This window comes from Drosophila navojoa, chromosome 2 (genome assembly GCF_054131105.1).
Source record: "Drosophila navojoa isolate 15081-1374.11 chromosome 2, UAZ_NAV_1.0, whole genome shotgun sequence".
NCBI classification, from domain to species: domain Eukaryota; kingdom Metazoa; phylum Arthropoda; class Insecta; order Diptera; family Drosophilidae; genus Drosophila; species Drosophila navojoa.
The window spans coordinates 16,307,420-16,322,173 of record NC_142890.1 but is presented as its reverse complement, the minus strand read 5'-3'; the positions used below and the strand labels follow the sequence as shown (position 1 = coordinate 16,322,173).

General features: G+C 39.3%; 1 protein-coding gene and 3 non-coding genes across 5 annotated transcripts in view; 1 reads left to right on the top strand and 3 right to left on the bottom strand.

Annotated features, from left to right (window-relative positions):
• bnl (fibroblast growth factor branchless) overlaps nt 1–10,193 on the top strand; it is a 57,029-nt gene extending 46,836 nt beyond the window's left edge. Inside the window, exons 3-5 of one of the 2 annotated variants that reach the window (XM_089265017.1) lie at nt 2,056–2,159; nt 6,270–7,654; nt 9,848–10,193. In XM_089265017.1, coding sequence (XP_089121143.1) covers nt 2,056–2,159; nt 6,270–7,654; nt 9,848–9,911 — 1,553 coding nt within the window. In that variant the 3' untranslated portion in view covers nt 9,912–10,193. Of the gene's footprint in view, nt 1–2,055; nt 2,160–6,269; nt 7,655–8,019; nt 8,710–9,847 lie in introns of those variants that run through there. The other variant, XM_089265020.1, reaches the window with a different exon arrangement.
• Nucleotides 10,194–13,083: 2,890 nt separating this feature from the next.
• On the bottom strand, nt 13,084–13,156 carry TRNAA-AGC (transfer RNA alanine (anticodon AGC)). Its single transcript has one exon. It is a non-coding gene; the product is annotated as a tRNA-Ala (tRNA).
• Nucleotides 13,157–13,393: 237 nt separating this feature from the next.
• TRNAV-CAC (transfer RNA valine (anticodon CAC)) lies at nt 13,394–13,466 on the bottom strand. Its single transcript has one exon. It is a non-coding gene; the product is annotated as a tRNA-Val (tRNA).
• A 773-nt stretch (nt 13,467–14,239) lies between these two features.
• Nucleotides 14,240–14,312, bottom strand: TRNAV-CAC (transfer RNA valine (anticodon CAC)). The gene has a single exon. It is a non-coding gene; the product is annotated as a tRNA-Val (tRNA).
• Between the last annotated feature and the right edge of the window lie 442 nt (nt 14,313–14,754).

Sequence of the window (14,754 nt, the reverse complement as noted above, 5' to 3'; positions counted from 1 at the left end):
CCACAAAAATATAAAAAACAGATAAAAACAAGAAAAATTACTTATGTTAACTCGAGCTAAACAAATCGGTTTTTAAATGGGGCACCACAAGTGAAATGCAACACCAAAAGCGCCATTTGGACACACACAAAGTGAAAGGCTGTCACTTGCTACGAGCAACAACGACCCCTACCCCCTCCCAGCTCTACAGATCTGTAACAAATTAAGTGTAGCGCTTAGCATATCATTTATTTTAGTTTTTCATCTCATTTTCATTTTTATTTATTTCAAGGAACAACGTTGGCAATATTTCATGGCTTCGATTTAAAAAAAAAAAAATTTAGAAGATATACATATATTTTTTTTTCTTTTTTTTTTTTGGTTTGAGTTTTTGGGTGGGAAATTATAAATCAAGCAAAAGCCACAATTTTACTTTTATCCGGCTGCAACTTTATAATTTCCGTAATGCTGTAAATAAACCGAAAAGGCAAATGCATTCCCCATTGTTTAGTTTGGCCAGCTGCTACAGATACGGATATGCAGACTCGTAAATCGCAGAAAGCAATTCTTTTTTTCTCCCAATAAAACTTATTTTTTGCGCCGCCCTGGCGTCTGCTTATCTTTGACACAGTTTCTAGCAAATTAAATAACAAAGTTCTGTGCACGCATTTACCATAGCCGGCAAAAGTTTACGCCTACTTTCCATCACATTTTCTTTGAACATTTTCATGTACTTTCAATTTCCATTTGTCACAGCTCACATAAATTGCCAAAAGTTTGCATCGTAAAGATTTAGCAGCGGCTTGCCGACTTTTCCATTGACTTTTCCAGAAATACATATTACTGTTTGTTGGGGGTACATACATACATACATATGTATATGCCGAGACTTTTCCATTTCCTTTGGGCATAGCTCATAAAGTGCTGCCGTAAAAGAAATGCTCTGCTTGTTGTTTGGGTCTAGCGCCATCTGCTGGCCAATCAGCCCGTACTCCATAGTTGATCATTACCGTAACGTAAACAACTCTTTAAAGAAAACACACACTGCGCTTTTCTCCTTCAATTTTTTCGGCGTCAAAAATCAATTTTTCCATCACTCAAGAGGCCACTCAATAGTTTTTCTTCCCTTTCGTTTTGGCAGTCCGAAACCACGGACTGTGTTCCGGCATTAACTCCCTCAATAATCTTTTATCTCCTCTTTCTTTTAATTTTTTTTACTTTTGGGCTGCTTTGATGATATCCGCGGCAGCTGCCAAGACTTTTCCAATTGGTTCATAACAAGCTGCAGTTCAAGTATTTATAAAAAATCTTGTTTATTATGGCATAAAGTGCATAAGGTTCATTGAACGAATGGGTGTGTGTGTGTGTGAGTGTGTTGGTGTGTGTCTCTGTGTGTGGGGCACAAAGTGCTGACACACTTTGGCCAGGCGATTGGGAAATTGACAGGCAGCCCGAGTCGAGCGGGCGGTCCCAGCGGCCACACAAGTGGTTTGACCTTTAGACAGCGCCTGAACTTGAAATTCATGGCAGCAATTTCAATTAACCTCGAAATACGCGATTTATAACCTCACTTTAGCCCGCAACGCCCCATTGTACAGTTGACAAATTTCGCACAGCAGTGGCGCTGCGCGCTAAACGCTTCGTCTATCGCGCTCTATGCTCAGATTGAGTGCGCGGGTTCGAGTCCGGAGGGCGTATTTCACTTTGTTTGATTAAGTGCGGTTTTTATTGTTTTTCTTTAAATTATTTATGGATTCGTAATAGCATTTTGATACACAGTACACAGAGCTGGGTGACTTTCAGTTTGGCCTGCTGCAATTTCTTTTGACAGCATTTAAAAGTGTCGGACATTTAATTAACAGCTTTGGCAGTTGGTCAGCTTGGGTCTGGCCTTTGGGCTGACATCCTGACACACTGGTTCTGGTTGGGCTAATCAAGCGGCTTTTGTGCTCAGAGCTCTTAAGCATATGTATATGCATTCAGATATGCTGTATATATTACTTTTTGGTCAGCTGCTCGCCGCTGGAAATTGATTGATAATTAATTAATGACCTGCTTTCTTTTCGTCTCTTGCAGCCATTCTGCAGCGCTCCACGGTGGATGTGGGTCGCATTAAGATACAAAGTGTGGCAACCTGCTTGTATCTGTGCATGGATGCGTGTGGCGCGGCCTATGCCTCGGTAAGTAAACAATTCAATAGATCTACATAGATTATAAATAGTCGATAAGCTAGAGCAAAGTAAATGATTTTTAAATTTAAACAAAAATTCCTTTCGGGTATTTATAATTCTAATTTTTCACTTTCTATTCGATTTTATCCCTTCTTCATCAACGCCCATCAATGCGAGTTGCGACCTAATTATTTTGTTTTTTTGCGCCATGTGTCGCACAGTAGTGGAATAATCATAATAAATATTAATGAATATCGTTGCTGAAAATTGTTATTTCAATAACAAATTATGTGGCCTTATCAAGCAAGTGAAGCGGCAAATTTCGATGATAGCCAATAACAAAGGCAAACAAACAAACAAAAGGCCCACAGAGAAGGGAACAAGCATTAAGTGCTATAAATAACAAAATTAACTGAAGTGCACAGCAACAAAAGGCAACTGGCAGAGCAAACAAACACACACAGCATCCGTCAACATGTCCTTTGGGCCAACCCTTGTTCTTATTATTCCTAGATTCGATTCGATTTGGTTTTAGTTTCGGTTTTTTCGTTGTCTCGTTTTTTTTTTTTTTAGCTCACTCTGGGGTGCTTTGTCGAGTGGCAAGTGAGTCGGGTCCTGGCATGTCCTGTCGATAATTAATGTGACAGTTTTTTTTTTCTCTGATCGCCTGGACTCCCCGCTGCAGTGCGCGTCGCATTTCTCGCCGCCTGGCGCCAAGCGGCTACATATGGTGTTGTTGTTGTTGTTGTTGTAGCTGAACATTTGAGTTTTGTCGCCGCACTTTGACCTTTTCGCATGCGCAGCCAAAATAGACGCGTTTGTGCCAATTCTGTCAGGCGCGCAACGGCGCGCTTTGTATCTGACAGATACACACGCAGCCATGGCTGCAGATACTTGGGTGTTGATTGATGCGCCTCAGCGGACGCAGCATCTTTGTCTGTCTCATGTGCGTATTTTGCGGTCCTTTTGATGGCGCCGCATTTCAAGCATTTTCACTAAGTTGGTCAAGTGGGCGTTCTGACTGGGCGGCCTTTGTATATTTTTCTTATTCTGTTTTTTTTGGCGACTCTACGACTGAATTAAAAACGAACCAACCAGCAGGGATTTGCTCGCTCTATCCCTCTCTCTCATTCACTCTCTAGCTTTCTCTAAAGTTAAATTTGAAGCGGTCAAATATAAATTTCATGATTTCCGCTGAGTTTGAATTGAGTTTCTTAGTTTTTGTTGGTCAGCGGAAGTGGCATCAATTTGTATTGTCTGACATCCAGGTTTCCGGCGAAACTAAGGCAATGTAGTACCTAAGTAGAGAGCATATATCCTATAGTAAATTTGAACATTAATCATTCAACGAAAGAAAATAAATTGTAATTTAGTTTTTTATCATTCTTGTATAAGTATTGACTTTATTAAAAATGGATTATTATATAAAAAGTCATGCTCAATATATTATTATTTTTTGTATCTTTTTTTATTATCGTGCAATTTGTCTCAAAAATAATTTAGTTGATTAGCTTAAAATCTCTACAGTATTTATTTTCATAAATATTTTCATTTTCTTTAATTGTCTACAAGCGTCATCCAAAATATATAATAAGAGACTTAATTTTTAAATATTTTTCAATAAGATTCAGCTGCTAGACCATTTTTTGTTGTATATTAAGCAATTTGTTTACGCTTTATTGCAGCTATTTTTACAGTGCTCTAAGAGCAGGCGATAAGCAAACAAAATCCCCTGCATCTGGCCATAATAGCTCATTTAAATATATTTATATATAATTATAGATTTCCATTCGAGACACTTTCTCGGCAGTTTTAAAATAGATTTTCATGCACTTGCGAATGGCCTACGCTGGCTTTCCGTATCGCCCGTATTTCAAATGCCAGCCGCATTCTGATCTTGTGACCGTCTGGCAGCTGATTTGATTAGCCGCCTAATGGGGCGGCTAATTGAAAGCCCAAAACGTTTGCCAATTCATAAATTCAAATGAAAGAGAATGAGCCAGAGCTAGAGCGAGAGGGAGAGTGCGGAAGAGACGGGCTGAGCAAAGGGAGGCGTGTGAGTCAGCGCTGTTGGCCAATTAAAATGTTTTAGCCATAAGTATACAAATGTGATTATTAATTTGCATAATTCGAGCTGCGACTGGAATCTCCACGTAAACGGACCGCCCGCAGCGCCCGCCTGCTACACGGCGATCAATTAGTGCTCTGTCATGCGAGTCCGAATCAGAGGCCAATGAATATGTTGCCGCATTATCATTGTTATGGTCCTGTTCCAGCCGATAATGCTGGGACCCAAAAAAAAAAATGCTGTTGGGCTTGTGTGGTACCGTATCATATACCCTGTAGACATTGACAACAGCCGAGAAAGGGAGTATTATGATTATCTAAAACAGAACGAATCAAGCTAAAACAGATATACATAAGTTTTAACTTGATTCGTTTTTTCATCTTCAAGATGTTATAATTCGTCTTCTAAAATAATTCGAGGCTTACTGGCCCATTGATAGAGCATCTGCTAGTCCATCACTTGTTTTGTTGTTGCTCTAATCTTGTTGTAGGCGTGCGTCTAACCGCTGACCCTTGACCCTTTCCACCTGGCGCCAGCTTTGATAAGGCGGCAAGTGCTCAGCTAATGGCTCTGATAGGCTCGCATTTACAGCTATCTCTGTGGCGTACGACTTCATTTCCTTTCGCTCCGACTGCAATTTTCACTTAATTCAAGGCTAAAATTAGACGATGAAAATAAATAAAAAGAGAAAATACATTAAAGACGCCTCGAGCGAGACACACGCGCCGATTGCCACATTCTGTTGTCATATGTGTGTCGGAAAATTAGTCTAGGCTGCGGCCTTTTCCTTGGAAGACCTTTCAAATGGCGTCAACATTTCAGCCATATTTTGCAGACGAGCTCCATTGAGGAGGGTGCTTGAGGATTGCAATACGGCTAGTCAGTCCCTCTAGTCGGTGGATGGCTCATTTCATATCAAATTGGTGTAGCCGGCAGTCGGCGCGACATTTGGGCTGATTAATTTCTAAATTTAATCGTCGACATTTCCACATGGAAGTTGAGTCTCTCGAAACAATTTTAATTGCCTGACAAGCGAATTAATTCAATGTTGTTAATTGAATTTGATCTAAAGCGCCCAGGCGGCGCATCTAAAGGCCACAGATGCAGACACAGCCCAGTTCTCAGTTCCCATTTCTCAGTTCTCAGTTCGCAGTTGTCAGCTCTCTCTCAATCCTTTGTAGCTGCTTTACATTTCTACCTAAACGAATATAATTGAAGTCTGCGACTTGTTTTGTTGTCCTTTTGTGCGGCTGTCATGTGGCATTCATAAAGTAGGCAACTTTATGGTCTGGGTCAGGTTCGGGGTCAGGGTCAGTGCCATCGTCAGGGTGCCGGCGTCTATCGATCGCCAACGCCGATAGCGAGCACATCCTGTGATAATGAGCACATTTATCTAACTGATACCCATTCGAGCCAGATACAAAAGCAGCCACCGACAAGAGCCTTCAACAAGGCCGCCGGCCAGCCCTAGGCATTCAGTTCTTTACCCAACTATGCTTGGGTTTTCCCGCTCGAGCTTAGCCCAGTTGTTTGTTATGCATATGAGCAGGCATCAACGCAACCATTCGATTTGTTATTAGCCTCCATACGATGGCAATTGTATGTATTATGCATAACAGCATGGATGCCATTCACATTAATTGTCCATCAAAATGCCTAAGTGGAGCTCGAAGAATAATCTGTAAAGTATATAAAAAGGCTTCCAACTGTTTGCTTTTGGCTTGCCAGCAGCTGATAGCGTTACATATGTTAAGTTACAGCAGTGCTTGTTGCTTGCGCTGTTAAATAACATAACATGTACATCTATTTAACTCAATTTGTTTCCCTATACATGCTGATTCTGTTAACTTAACATGCAGCATGTATAAGTAAAATGCTGTTAACTTACATGGTAAAATCTTCTTTAACCTGTTTCTTTATTGAAGAGTTTCTTAGTTATTTTGTACTTTATTTCTAATAAACATTTTAAGTTATCAAGCTAACTTTTAACATATTTATATGACGCCTGTTTTCTAGCCAAATAATTTAATTCTAGTTCTCAACTGTTACAGAAAGAATTCGACGACAACTGTGTGTTCAATGAGAACATGGAGCTGCACAACTACAACACATACTCCTCCACATACAACTCGAATGCGAGACGAGTGTTCTATTTGGCGCTGACTGGCCAAGGTGCGCCGCGTCGCACACAAATTCCGGCCACCAGGACATTGGGCAAGCTGTCCACCTACACGAATGCGATCACCGAGACGGTGCCGCAGCAGCGGGTCGAGCAGCTGATAGCCAAGAACTTTGGTGCCAATCGCGTCAAGCATGGCGTGCGCCAACTCTGTGATACCGGCAAGCCGCTGATTGAGCTCATCGATGCGGTGCACTTTAAGCCGCGACCCAAGTGCAGCAGCAGCAGCAGCAGCAGCAGCAGCAGAAGCAGCAGCAGCAGTAGAAGCAGCAGCAGTAGCAGCAGTAGCAATAGCAGTAGTAGTAGTAGCAGTAACGTTCCTGTGCCTGCGTACAGCGCCAGCAGCCTGATTAGTATTAGTAACGGTAGTCAAAGCGACAGCGGCCATATTAGCAGTAGCATTAACAGTAGAAGTAACAATAACAATAACAATTACATTAACAGTAGTAGCAGTAGCAGTAGCAGTAGCAGTAACAATAGCAGTAACCTTAGCAGTAACATAACCCAGCACAAGAGGAAGAAGAAGCTGCGCAAGTGCCGGCCGCACGAGCAGGAGCAAACGCACAACTGTCAGAGGCGTGGCGCACTCCAGCGCGGTCCCAAGGCCCAGCTCTGCAAGGACCTGCGCGACGAGGCAGCCAGAACGGGTGCGCCGCCGCCCAAATGTGGCAAGAAGTCCGGCAGCCCGACAGCCAAACGCAAAGCCGCCGCAGCGGCAGCGACAGCGTCTGGCGGCGTCGCCAAGGGCGTCATGCAAAGGCCAAGGCCAGGCGGCGCGGCTGGCAAGCGAAAAGCGCCCAAGGAGGGCGCCAAGCAGCGCCCCAACGCACCCAAAAGGCAGCGGGCAGGCAATGCCAGCAAACGGAATGGCACGAGAAAGCAGCAGCGCCTGCTCGATCTGAGCAGCACGACGATGAGAACGACAACGACGACGAGCACCACAGTCGCCAGCAGCCTGGCAACGCCGGGCTACACCAACAGCAACAGCAACGGCAACGGCAATAGCTGGGAGAGCAGCTCATCGCTGCCTGCTCTGGCGCTCAGCGAGACGAGCGATCGGGTCGAGCGCAATGTGCGCATGTCCCACGCCAGCGCTGAGGAGCCACAGAGCGAAGACGATGCGGAGGAGGAGGACGACGACCTGCCGGAGCTGGACTCGCAGGAGGAGCCGGAGAGCAGCTACGAGAATGCCACGCTGGAGGGCCAGGCGCGCGGCTCCGCTGTGGACGATTCGGTCTACTACGATCAGCTTGATTTGTGAGTTTGCCTTAAAAAAGAATACATAAAAACAAAACTAATACAAATAATTTTTCCAAATTTTACAATTTTCCAAATTATTTTTCAATATCAAACATAACTTATCGAATTTGTTTCTGGCATACTTCTATCTAATTGGCATTAACTTTTATCTATTTACACATTCTCACATTTTGTACTGTTGCGATATTTTTATTTTTGGTTGTTGTTTTTTATTTCATTTTTATTTTTCTAAATTAATACATCGTTTTTAAATGAATTTCAATAATTGGTATATTTTTTTGGTATTCTGAAAACGTACAAAATGTGTCAATTTGTCTAACTGAATATTTGTTTTATTTGTTTTTTAATTATTTTTTTTAAAGGCATTAAAATGGAATTGCAAAATGAAAATATTAAGTAATCCCACTATATTGACTAAGAAATCGAGCAAGATCTTGTACAAAGTTTGGCTTGAGTATGCGATATTGTAATTTGCAAGTTTTCATACACCCACACACACCACACAACACAACACACACATATACACGTACGTACATACACACCGAGAAATGCATTACACCGCACAACACCCCACAGAACCACAAAGCAAAACACCGCATCGAATATATACATACATACAACTTATATGTGTATACTGTGGTCCATAAAAGTATTTTTGATGCAGCGCCCAGATATCGATAATTATCGATAACAACAATAGCTTGTATGCGCGTCTGCAATCGATCACGAATAAGAATATCAAATTAAATGATGTATTACAACTAAACGGAGTCTCGAGTATTTTTTGCTTAAGTGTTTGTCTATTGGCACCGATCCATATAAAGCAAAAATATTTATATATACATATGTATCAAATTGCACGCTCATATTATACTTTATTAACAACTATTTTATTTATCGAACAAATAACTCAACTAGCCAAATATACAATTTATTCTAGCTATTTACAGGCTATTCGAAATACTTGAGTCTCTGCTCTTAAACTTTTAAACAGATAACATAAATAATACTCAAAAATACGACCACTAAAAACTGAAGAAAACAAAAACAAAAACTGAAACAATGCAAAGCTTGCAAAAGTTATGAAACCTGTTTTCCTTATACATCAATATTATAAATATAGAAACAACAGCAAGAGTCTATAAGTACATATGTGCAAAATGTGACAATTCGAATAGTACGCATGCGAAAATTGTTTTGTAAATAGATTTACGATTGCGATCAGTCAGTCAGACGATTATTATAAATATCCCCACTTATATATAAATACATATATGTATTTATATATTCAATTTAATTGTGGTATTGTCGAACCTCGCTGCCTCTCAGTACGTAGTCTAAGCTATGTGAACCAATCTTAAGTGCGGCAAAACGAAAATTATTAAGATCCTAAAAGCCATAAACGAAACAGTAAAGCCAACGACAAAAAAAAAAAAAAAAAAAAAAAAAAAATCATAACAAAATATTAAAATGGTTAATCTTAAAGCAAAAACTCACAAATCAAAAATTGTATTTGAATTAAATACTAGAACTAACCTGTAATTATTTTTATTTATTTGCGTGAAATTATTTGATATAAATTTCATATAATTTTAATATATATTTTTAGGTTATTAATTTATTAAATTTTACATTATAAACATATTAAACATTTATTTATAAATTTTAATCTAAGCCCAAAAAAATTGTAGACTAACAAATTAATGTAGTAATAATTAAACGTACGACGAAAAACACATAAAAAATATAAAATTAAGATTATAAAAAATTAAAAAAAAAACATGTGTTTTGCACTTGAGTGGAATGAAAATAAATTAAAAAAAAAAAAAAATGAAAATAATATTTTAATGGTAAGCGTGATGTAGCTAAAAGAAAGTAGTTAGAAAAATTTGAATTCTTAATTTCTCGATGGGCTGTCTCATTTTTTGTTTTATTTTTTTCTTGCATGGTATTTTAAAAAAAAATTAAAAAGAAAAAAAATTAATCATTTGGCATTTTGCACGAAACAAAACACAAAACAAAAAAATATATATTGTAAAATGAAATGCAAACTACAAAATTTCATAAAATTATTTGATATTTGGCATGCGATTCATTTTTATGCCCCCCACGTTGCTCTCTCCCTGTTAGCGTTTAAACTTCAATATAACTGGAAACATTATTAAATTCCATATTCTATGCACTTTCCAGCCTCCAATTGTTGCTGCTGCAGTTGCTAGTAATGCTCTGTGTGGAGCGCAGTGCCGCCCTCTGAGTCTCCGGATATTAAAATACCAATAGAACTACCTACCGACTACCTAGACGCACCCACCGATATGCACGTGCTAGAGTTCCTGATCTAATGTAGCCATAAGTTACGTTTTCAAACTGTATATACGCATACATAGATCTTAATTATAGTGATTAGAAAGAGCACGATTTATGTTTAGCTTAAGTACATTTTTTATATATATTTTAAGACTGAAGACTATCGATACACAAAGATATTCAAATTTCATGAAATAAATTATACTATGCTGAAAACATTCTATAAATATTAATGGGTGTTTATTTTCCATGCTACGTTGGGGCTCGAACCAATTCATTTGCGAAAAATGTGTCGGAGAAAATGGTAAATTAAAGCAGATCAGAGAGGTGGAGCTGCCAGCAAAATATTACAGAGAGTGAGAGAGAGGGTCTCTTATTATCGTTGTGTATTTAGCTATCTCATTCGCCGACAGTCAAAGACCTTTATGTTTTGTCGTAACAGACAGGCAAGCTAGCACGTGTGACAATAGCCGCGATCATGTGGTGTACGGTGTACGCTCTGCTCTAATTGAATAACAGTGAGAATAATTACAATTTGCGCTCGAATTGCGACAAACATTTATAGTATCAATTTTATACAGACTGCCCCGTTGCGAAAATACATACATGCGAAGCGAGGAGACTCTGCACCCACAAACCCCAGCTATATACATATGTGAGACCAGTCACGTAGGCCTTGAATTGTTGTTGCCCGCTGTTGCTGTTGTTGCTGTTTTTGCGGTTGTTGCTGCTGCTGCTGCTGCTGCTTCTGCTGTCGTCGATCGCTCATTCATTCATTTAACTCTGCTCAAAATTTCGCATGAATAGACGAAACCTGAGGCAGAATATGGGCAAACGCAGCAGCCAAAGCACAAAAGCTCTCGGGCACTTGGCAACAAACACAAAGGAAAAGTGTTTGCTAGAGATGAGAGTGGATCGATGCTATTAAGAGATATTGACATTACTAAATTATTAATAAATGCTTTTACCATTATTTTATAATTTTATATAGATTTATTATATATAATGTTAATATTATTAAATTAATTTTCGTGATTACAACTATTCATCGGTTTGTGAATTGCCCCATCTCCAGCTTTGCAGCGGAAAAAAAGCACAAAAGTCAGCATAAAGCATAAACCACAAAACATTAAAGTTGATGACGTAGCAGTCAACGTCGCAGTCAAACGTCACTCGGCACGCGCAAAATTTGTCAAAAAAAAGAAATAGAGAAAGAAAGCAAAATAAATAGGAATTTTTTTTATTATCTGCTTATCAGGGAATTCAGAAGATCATAATGACACGGCGAAGGTGCGAGCGGCGCTTGCTTTGCCTCCTCTTCCGCGACTCCTCTCTCTCTCTCTCTCTCTCTCTCTCTCTTACTTTATGTTGTTTCTTTGCTCTCATTCAATGCGCAATGCGTTGTTAAAAAGCTTTGGGCTGATTAGATGTCTGTGGAAGTTCAAATAAGAATCTATCAGCTGGGATTGTTGTTTTTGTTTACCTTTCACTTTTGCAGCAATCGCGTCAGCTGATCGCACCGGCCTACCCGTTTCTAATTGGACTATCACTAAACAATCTTTTTTTTCGTTTACTTTTATTTGCCATTTGCTGTACATATAAGACATGCTTTTACGTTTTGTAACGCTTTTGGTCGGCTATTTTGTAACGGCTTTTAATCCGCGTTGTGATGGGTCGCGTGTAGCTTGTGTGTATGTATGTGTGCATGTAAGTATGTCAGAAATGCCGTGTGTTCTGATTAGATAATGTAAGCGTGTATCTTTATGTATATCGTACCTGAATTAAAATGCTTTGGGCAAACAACCGATGTAAGTGAAGGTCATTTCCTAAGATTGGGACTATCCGGCCTTAATTTTACTTCTGAAAAATTGAGAAACCAATAAATTGCTATTAGAATGAATGAGGGATTTTAGAAGAAAATGTAATCAAAACAATAAACAACATTTGACAATATATGTATAAGCGTATGCCAGTATTTTAATGTAAAATGTTGACTGTCATCCTGACCAAACTATACCAACTTAAGTTTGAATCTTATCTTAAAAGTCTTTATATTAAATTAGGATTTTGTACTTTCAGCTCTGCGTCGATTTATCTCAGCTGCAAATTTCTGCAATCGACTGTGTATTTGCTTTCGCACATTTTCACAAATGTATGGCCATTCGAGTATACAGTTTCTGATTTCTAGTTTTTGTATGGGTATTGCGCTGTCTACGTGACGTATAGAGAATACACCATACCAGGTAAGACTCGCCCCAGCAGCAGCACCGGCAATGGAACGGAACAGCTGGCTTCCCACCTACCCACCTCAACTGCAATTATTGAATGCCAATATCAATGCCAATGCCAATATTAGCTGGCGAATCTAATGAAGAGATTAGATAGCCAATATAGCCAACAGGTTAATGGCGGGCTCAAAATATCTGCGTGAATTTAATAAATTCAATAAACAATAATATCGGAGCTTTGAATATGTAACTACATAATTCTATTAAATTAGCCAAAATGGAATATTTCTCCGTCTATACAGGTGTTGTTACTAAAGAAGGAGGAAACGGGAAAATCGTAGGCATTGCAAATCCATATTCCACTTGTGTTAATATTTTGACAGTTACTGTGAGAAGTGTGGTAAAATGTTGTGAAAAGTGTTGAGAATGGAGTTAAATTCAATTAAATAGATTTTAATTAAGCCAACATGACGGAAATGTCAGCATTATTCATGATATTCATATAACTCATCTGTCTCCCTACCTCTTAGCCCACTTGCGGGTTGCCTTTCTAGTTCATGGCCTGCGTTTGTGTGAATATGATGAATATGCTTAATTGGATTAGCGTCGCCGAGCTCTGTCCCGGCTTGGCTTGCTTTTCCCGTTCTGGCAGCAGACGCAATGGATGCACAGCCGGGAAACAAGTAAAGTCTAATGCTGTAACCCGATTGCATAACATGTCGGATGCGTGTGAAAATCGACATTTAGAATCATTTAGTAAGCGTTAATATGCAACCAGCATATCTTCACAAAACAATTCATTTAAATAGCTTGTCAATCAGAGGTTGTCAAATATTAAAAGGAAGAAAAATATGTATTTATAAAAAATTAAGATAAAAAAAAAAAACCAACTGGAGATGCGGGGCATCGATCCCCGTACCTCTCACATGCTAAGCGAGCGCTCTACCATCTGAGCTACATCCCCATGTGGCTGTAGTTGCAGTTTCGTTTTTACTTAAAGGTTTCCGCACTATACGAAACGGGTTAGAAATAGAAGCAGTAGGTAAGCCCTTGAGAAAAGCTTCCATGGGGAAGCTTTAAGCTCTAAGCTTTGCTGTTATATATAATCTAATTCTTTAAACTTATTATTGCAACACACGTAGCAATGCTGTAAAATAATAAAAACTACTTTGCATATATTAAAAACAAAAATACCAAAGAATGTTCCCGCCCGGGTTCGAACCGGGGACCTTGTGCGTGTGAAGCACACGTGATAACCACTACACTACGGAAACTTGCTATGTTACCTTGGCCAAACACGGTACAATTTGTGCATCGAATGAAAGAAAGGCAACGGCAAAGGAGACTTCATTAAATTAAAAGCGAACAGCAAAAGCAAACTTTTGAAAATAAAACGGAATTATAGCAGGCTAGCAAAATAAACAATGCCATTAAAACAACAAAGTCTGTTAAATGATTCGGAAAAACACTGCACACTTTTATATATAGCTATAACTATAGAACTTGAAAATGTTAATTAGAACGGAGAATCTGTCAATAAAGCCCATTAAGCTGGAGAGAGTACTTGCTTCAAAAGTCCATAGTAATTCAATAGAACATTCCGCATCCGCTATGGGTGGCATGCGTTGAGTACGCTGCCCAATAAAAGGCGCTGAGGTCAATAAATGAAAACCATAAAAGTGTCAGGATTGGAAGTCATGCAGCGGCTGACATTGGCGGCTCGTTAAACAGCAACAGTAGAAATCGGTGCGTGTGTGCCGAGGGTTGTATGTTTATAAATATAACACAACATAAACTCACACACACAAACCTAAATGATCGTAAAACGAGACTCATTAAAACTAAATAAAACTACCTTAAGGTGCAGGCGTGTGAGTATTTACATACATTTACTACATGTGTTGCTTGCGTGTAAGCTGGCTTCTACACGCATGAACTTGATAAAAACAAAAAAAAAAGGGAGAAGTTACACATGTAAGCAACTAAATATAGCAATAAAATTGCGTGCAAATAATAATTGTGGAAAAAAGAAAAGAAACAAAAGACTTGTTCCCGCCCGGGTTCGAACCGGGGACCTTGTGCGTGTGAAGCACACGTGATAACCGCTACACTACGGAAACCCTTGAAGATCGGGCGGCATGAAACTCTGTTCGTAACTAGCCGCCCCGACGCGTCTTTTACAACATGGAAACCGATTCACTTTTCCTGCCAGCAATTAATCAGCATTTAATTTGCATATTTTCCAAATAGGAAAATTAATGACAACGCTAATAGACGTGAGCTTTATTTATGGGCGTTGCGATAAGCACCGGAGTAAAAGTGTTTGCCTGGTCCAGACCAGGCCAAACGAGACAGGCAGGCAGCAAAGTCTATTAGATTTAGGTCTTTCATATACATACATATAATGATAAATTTATTTCAGGGTCTATGAATTTGTATGTGTGAATGTGCGTGATTTTTATAGTGCGTGCGCAACAGGTGTATTTCAGATTTTGGCTTGAATTGATGTGTTGGTTGTGAACTCTTACTCTCTTACATTTAGACTAAAACTTTGTCAGCAAC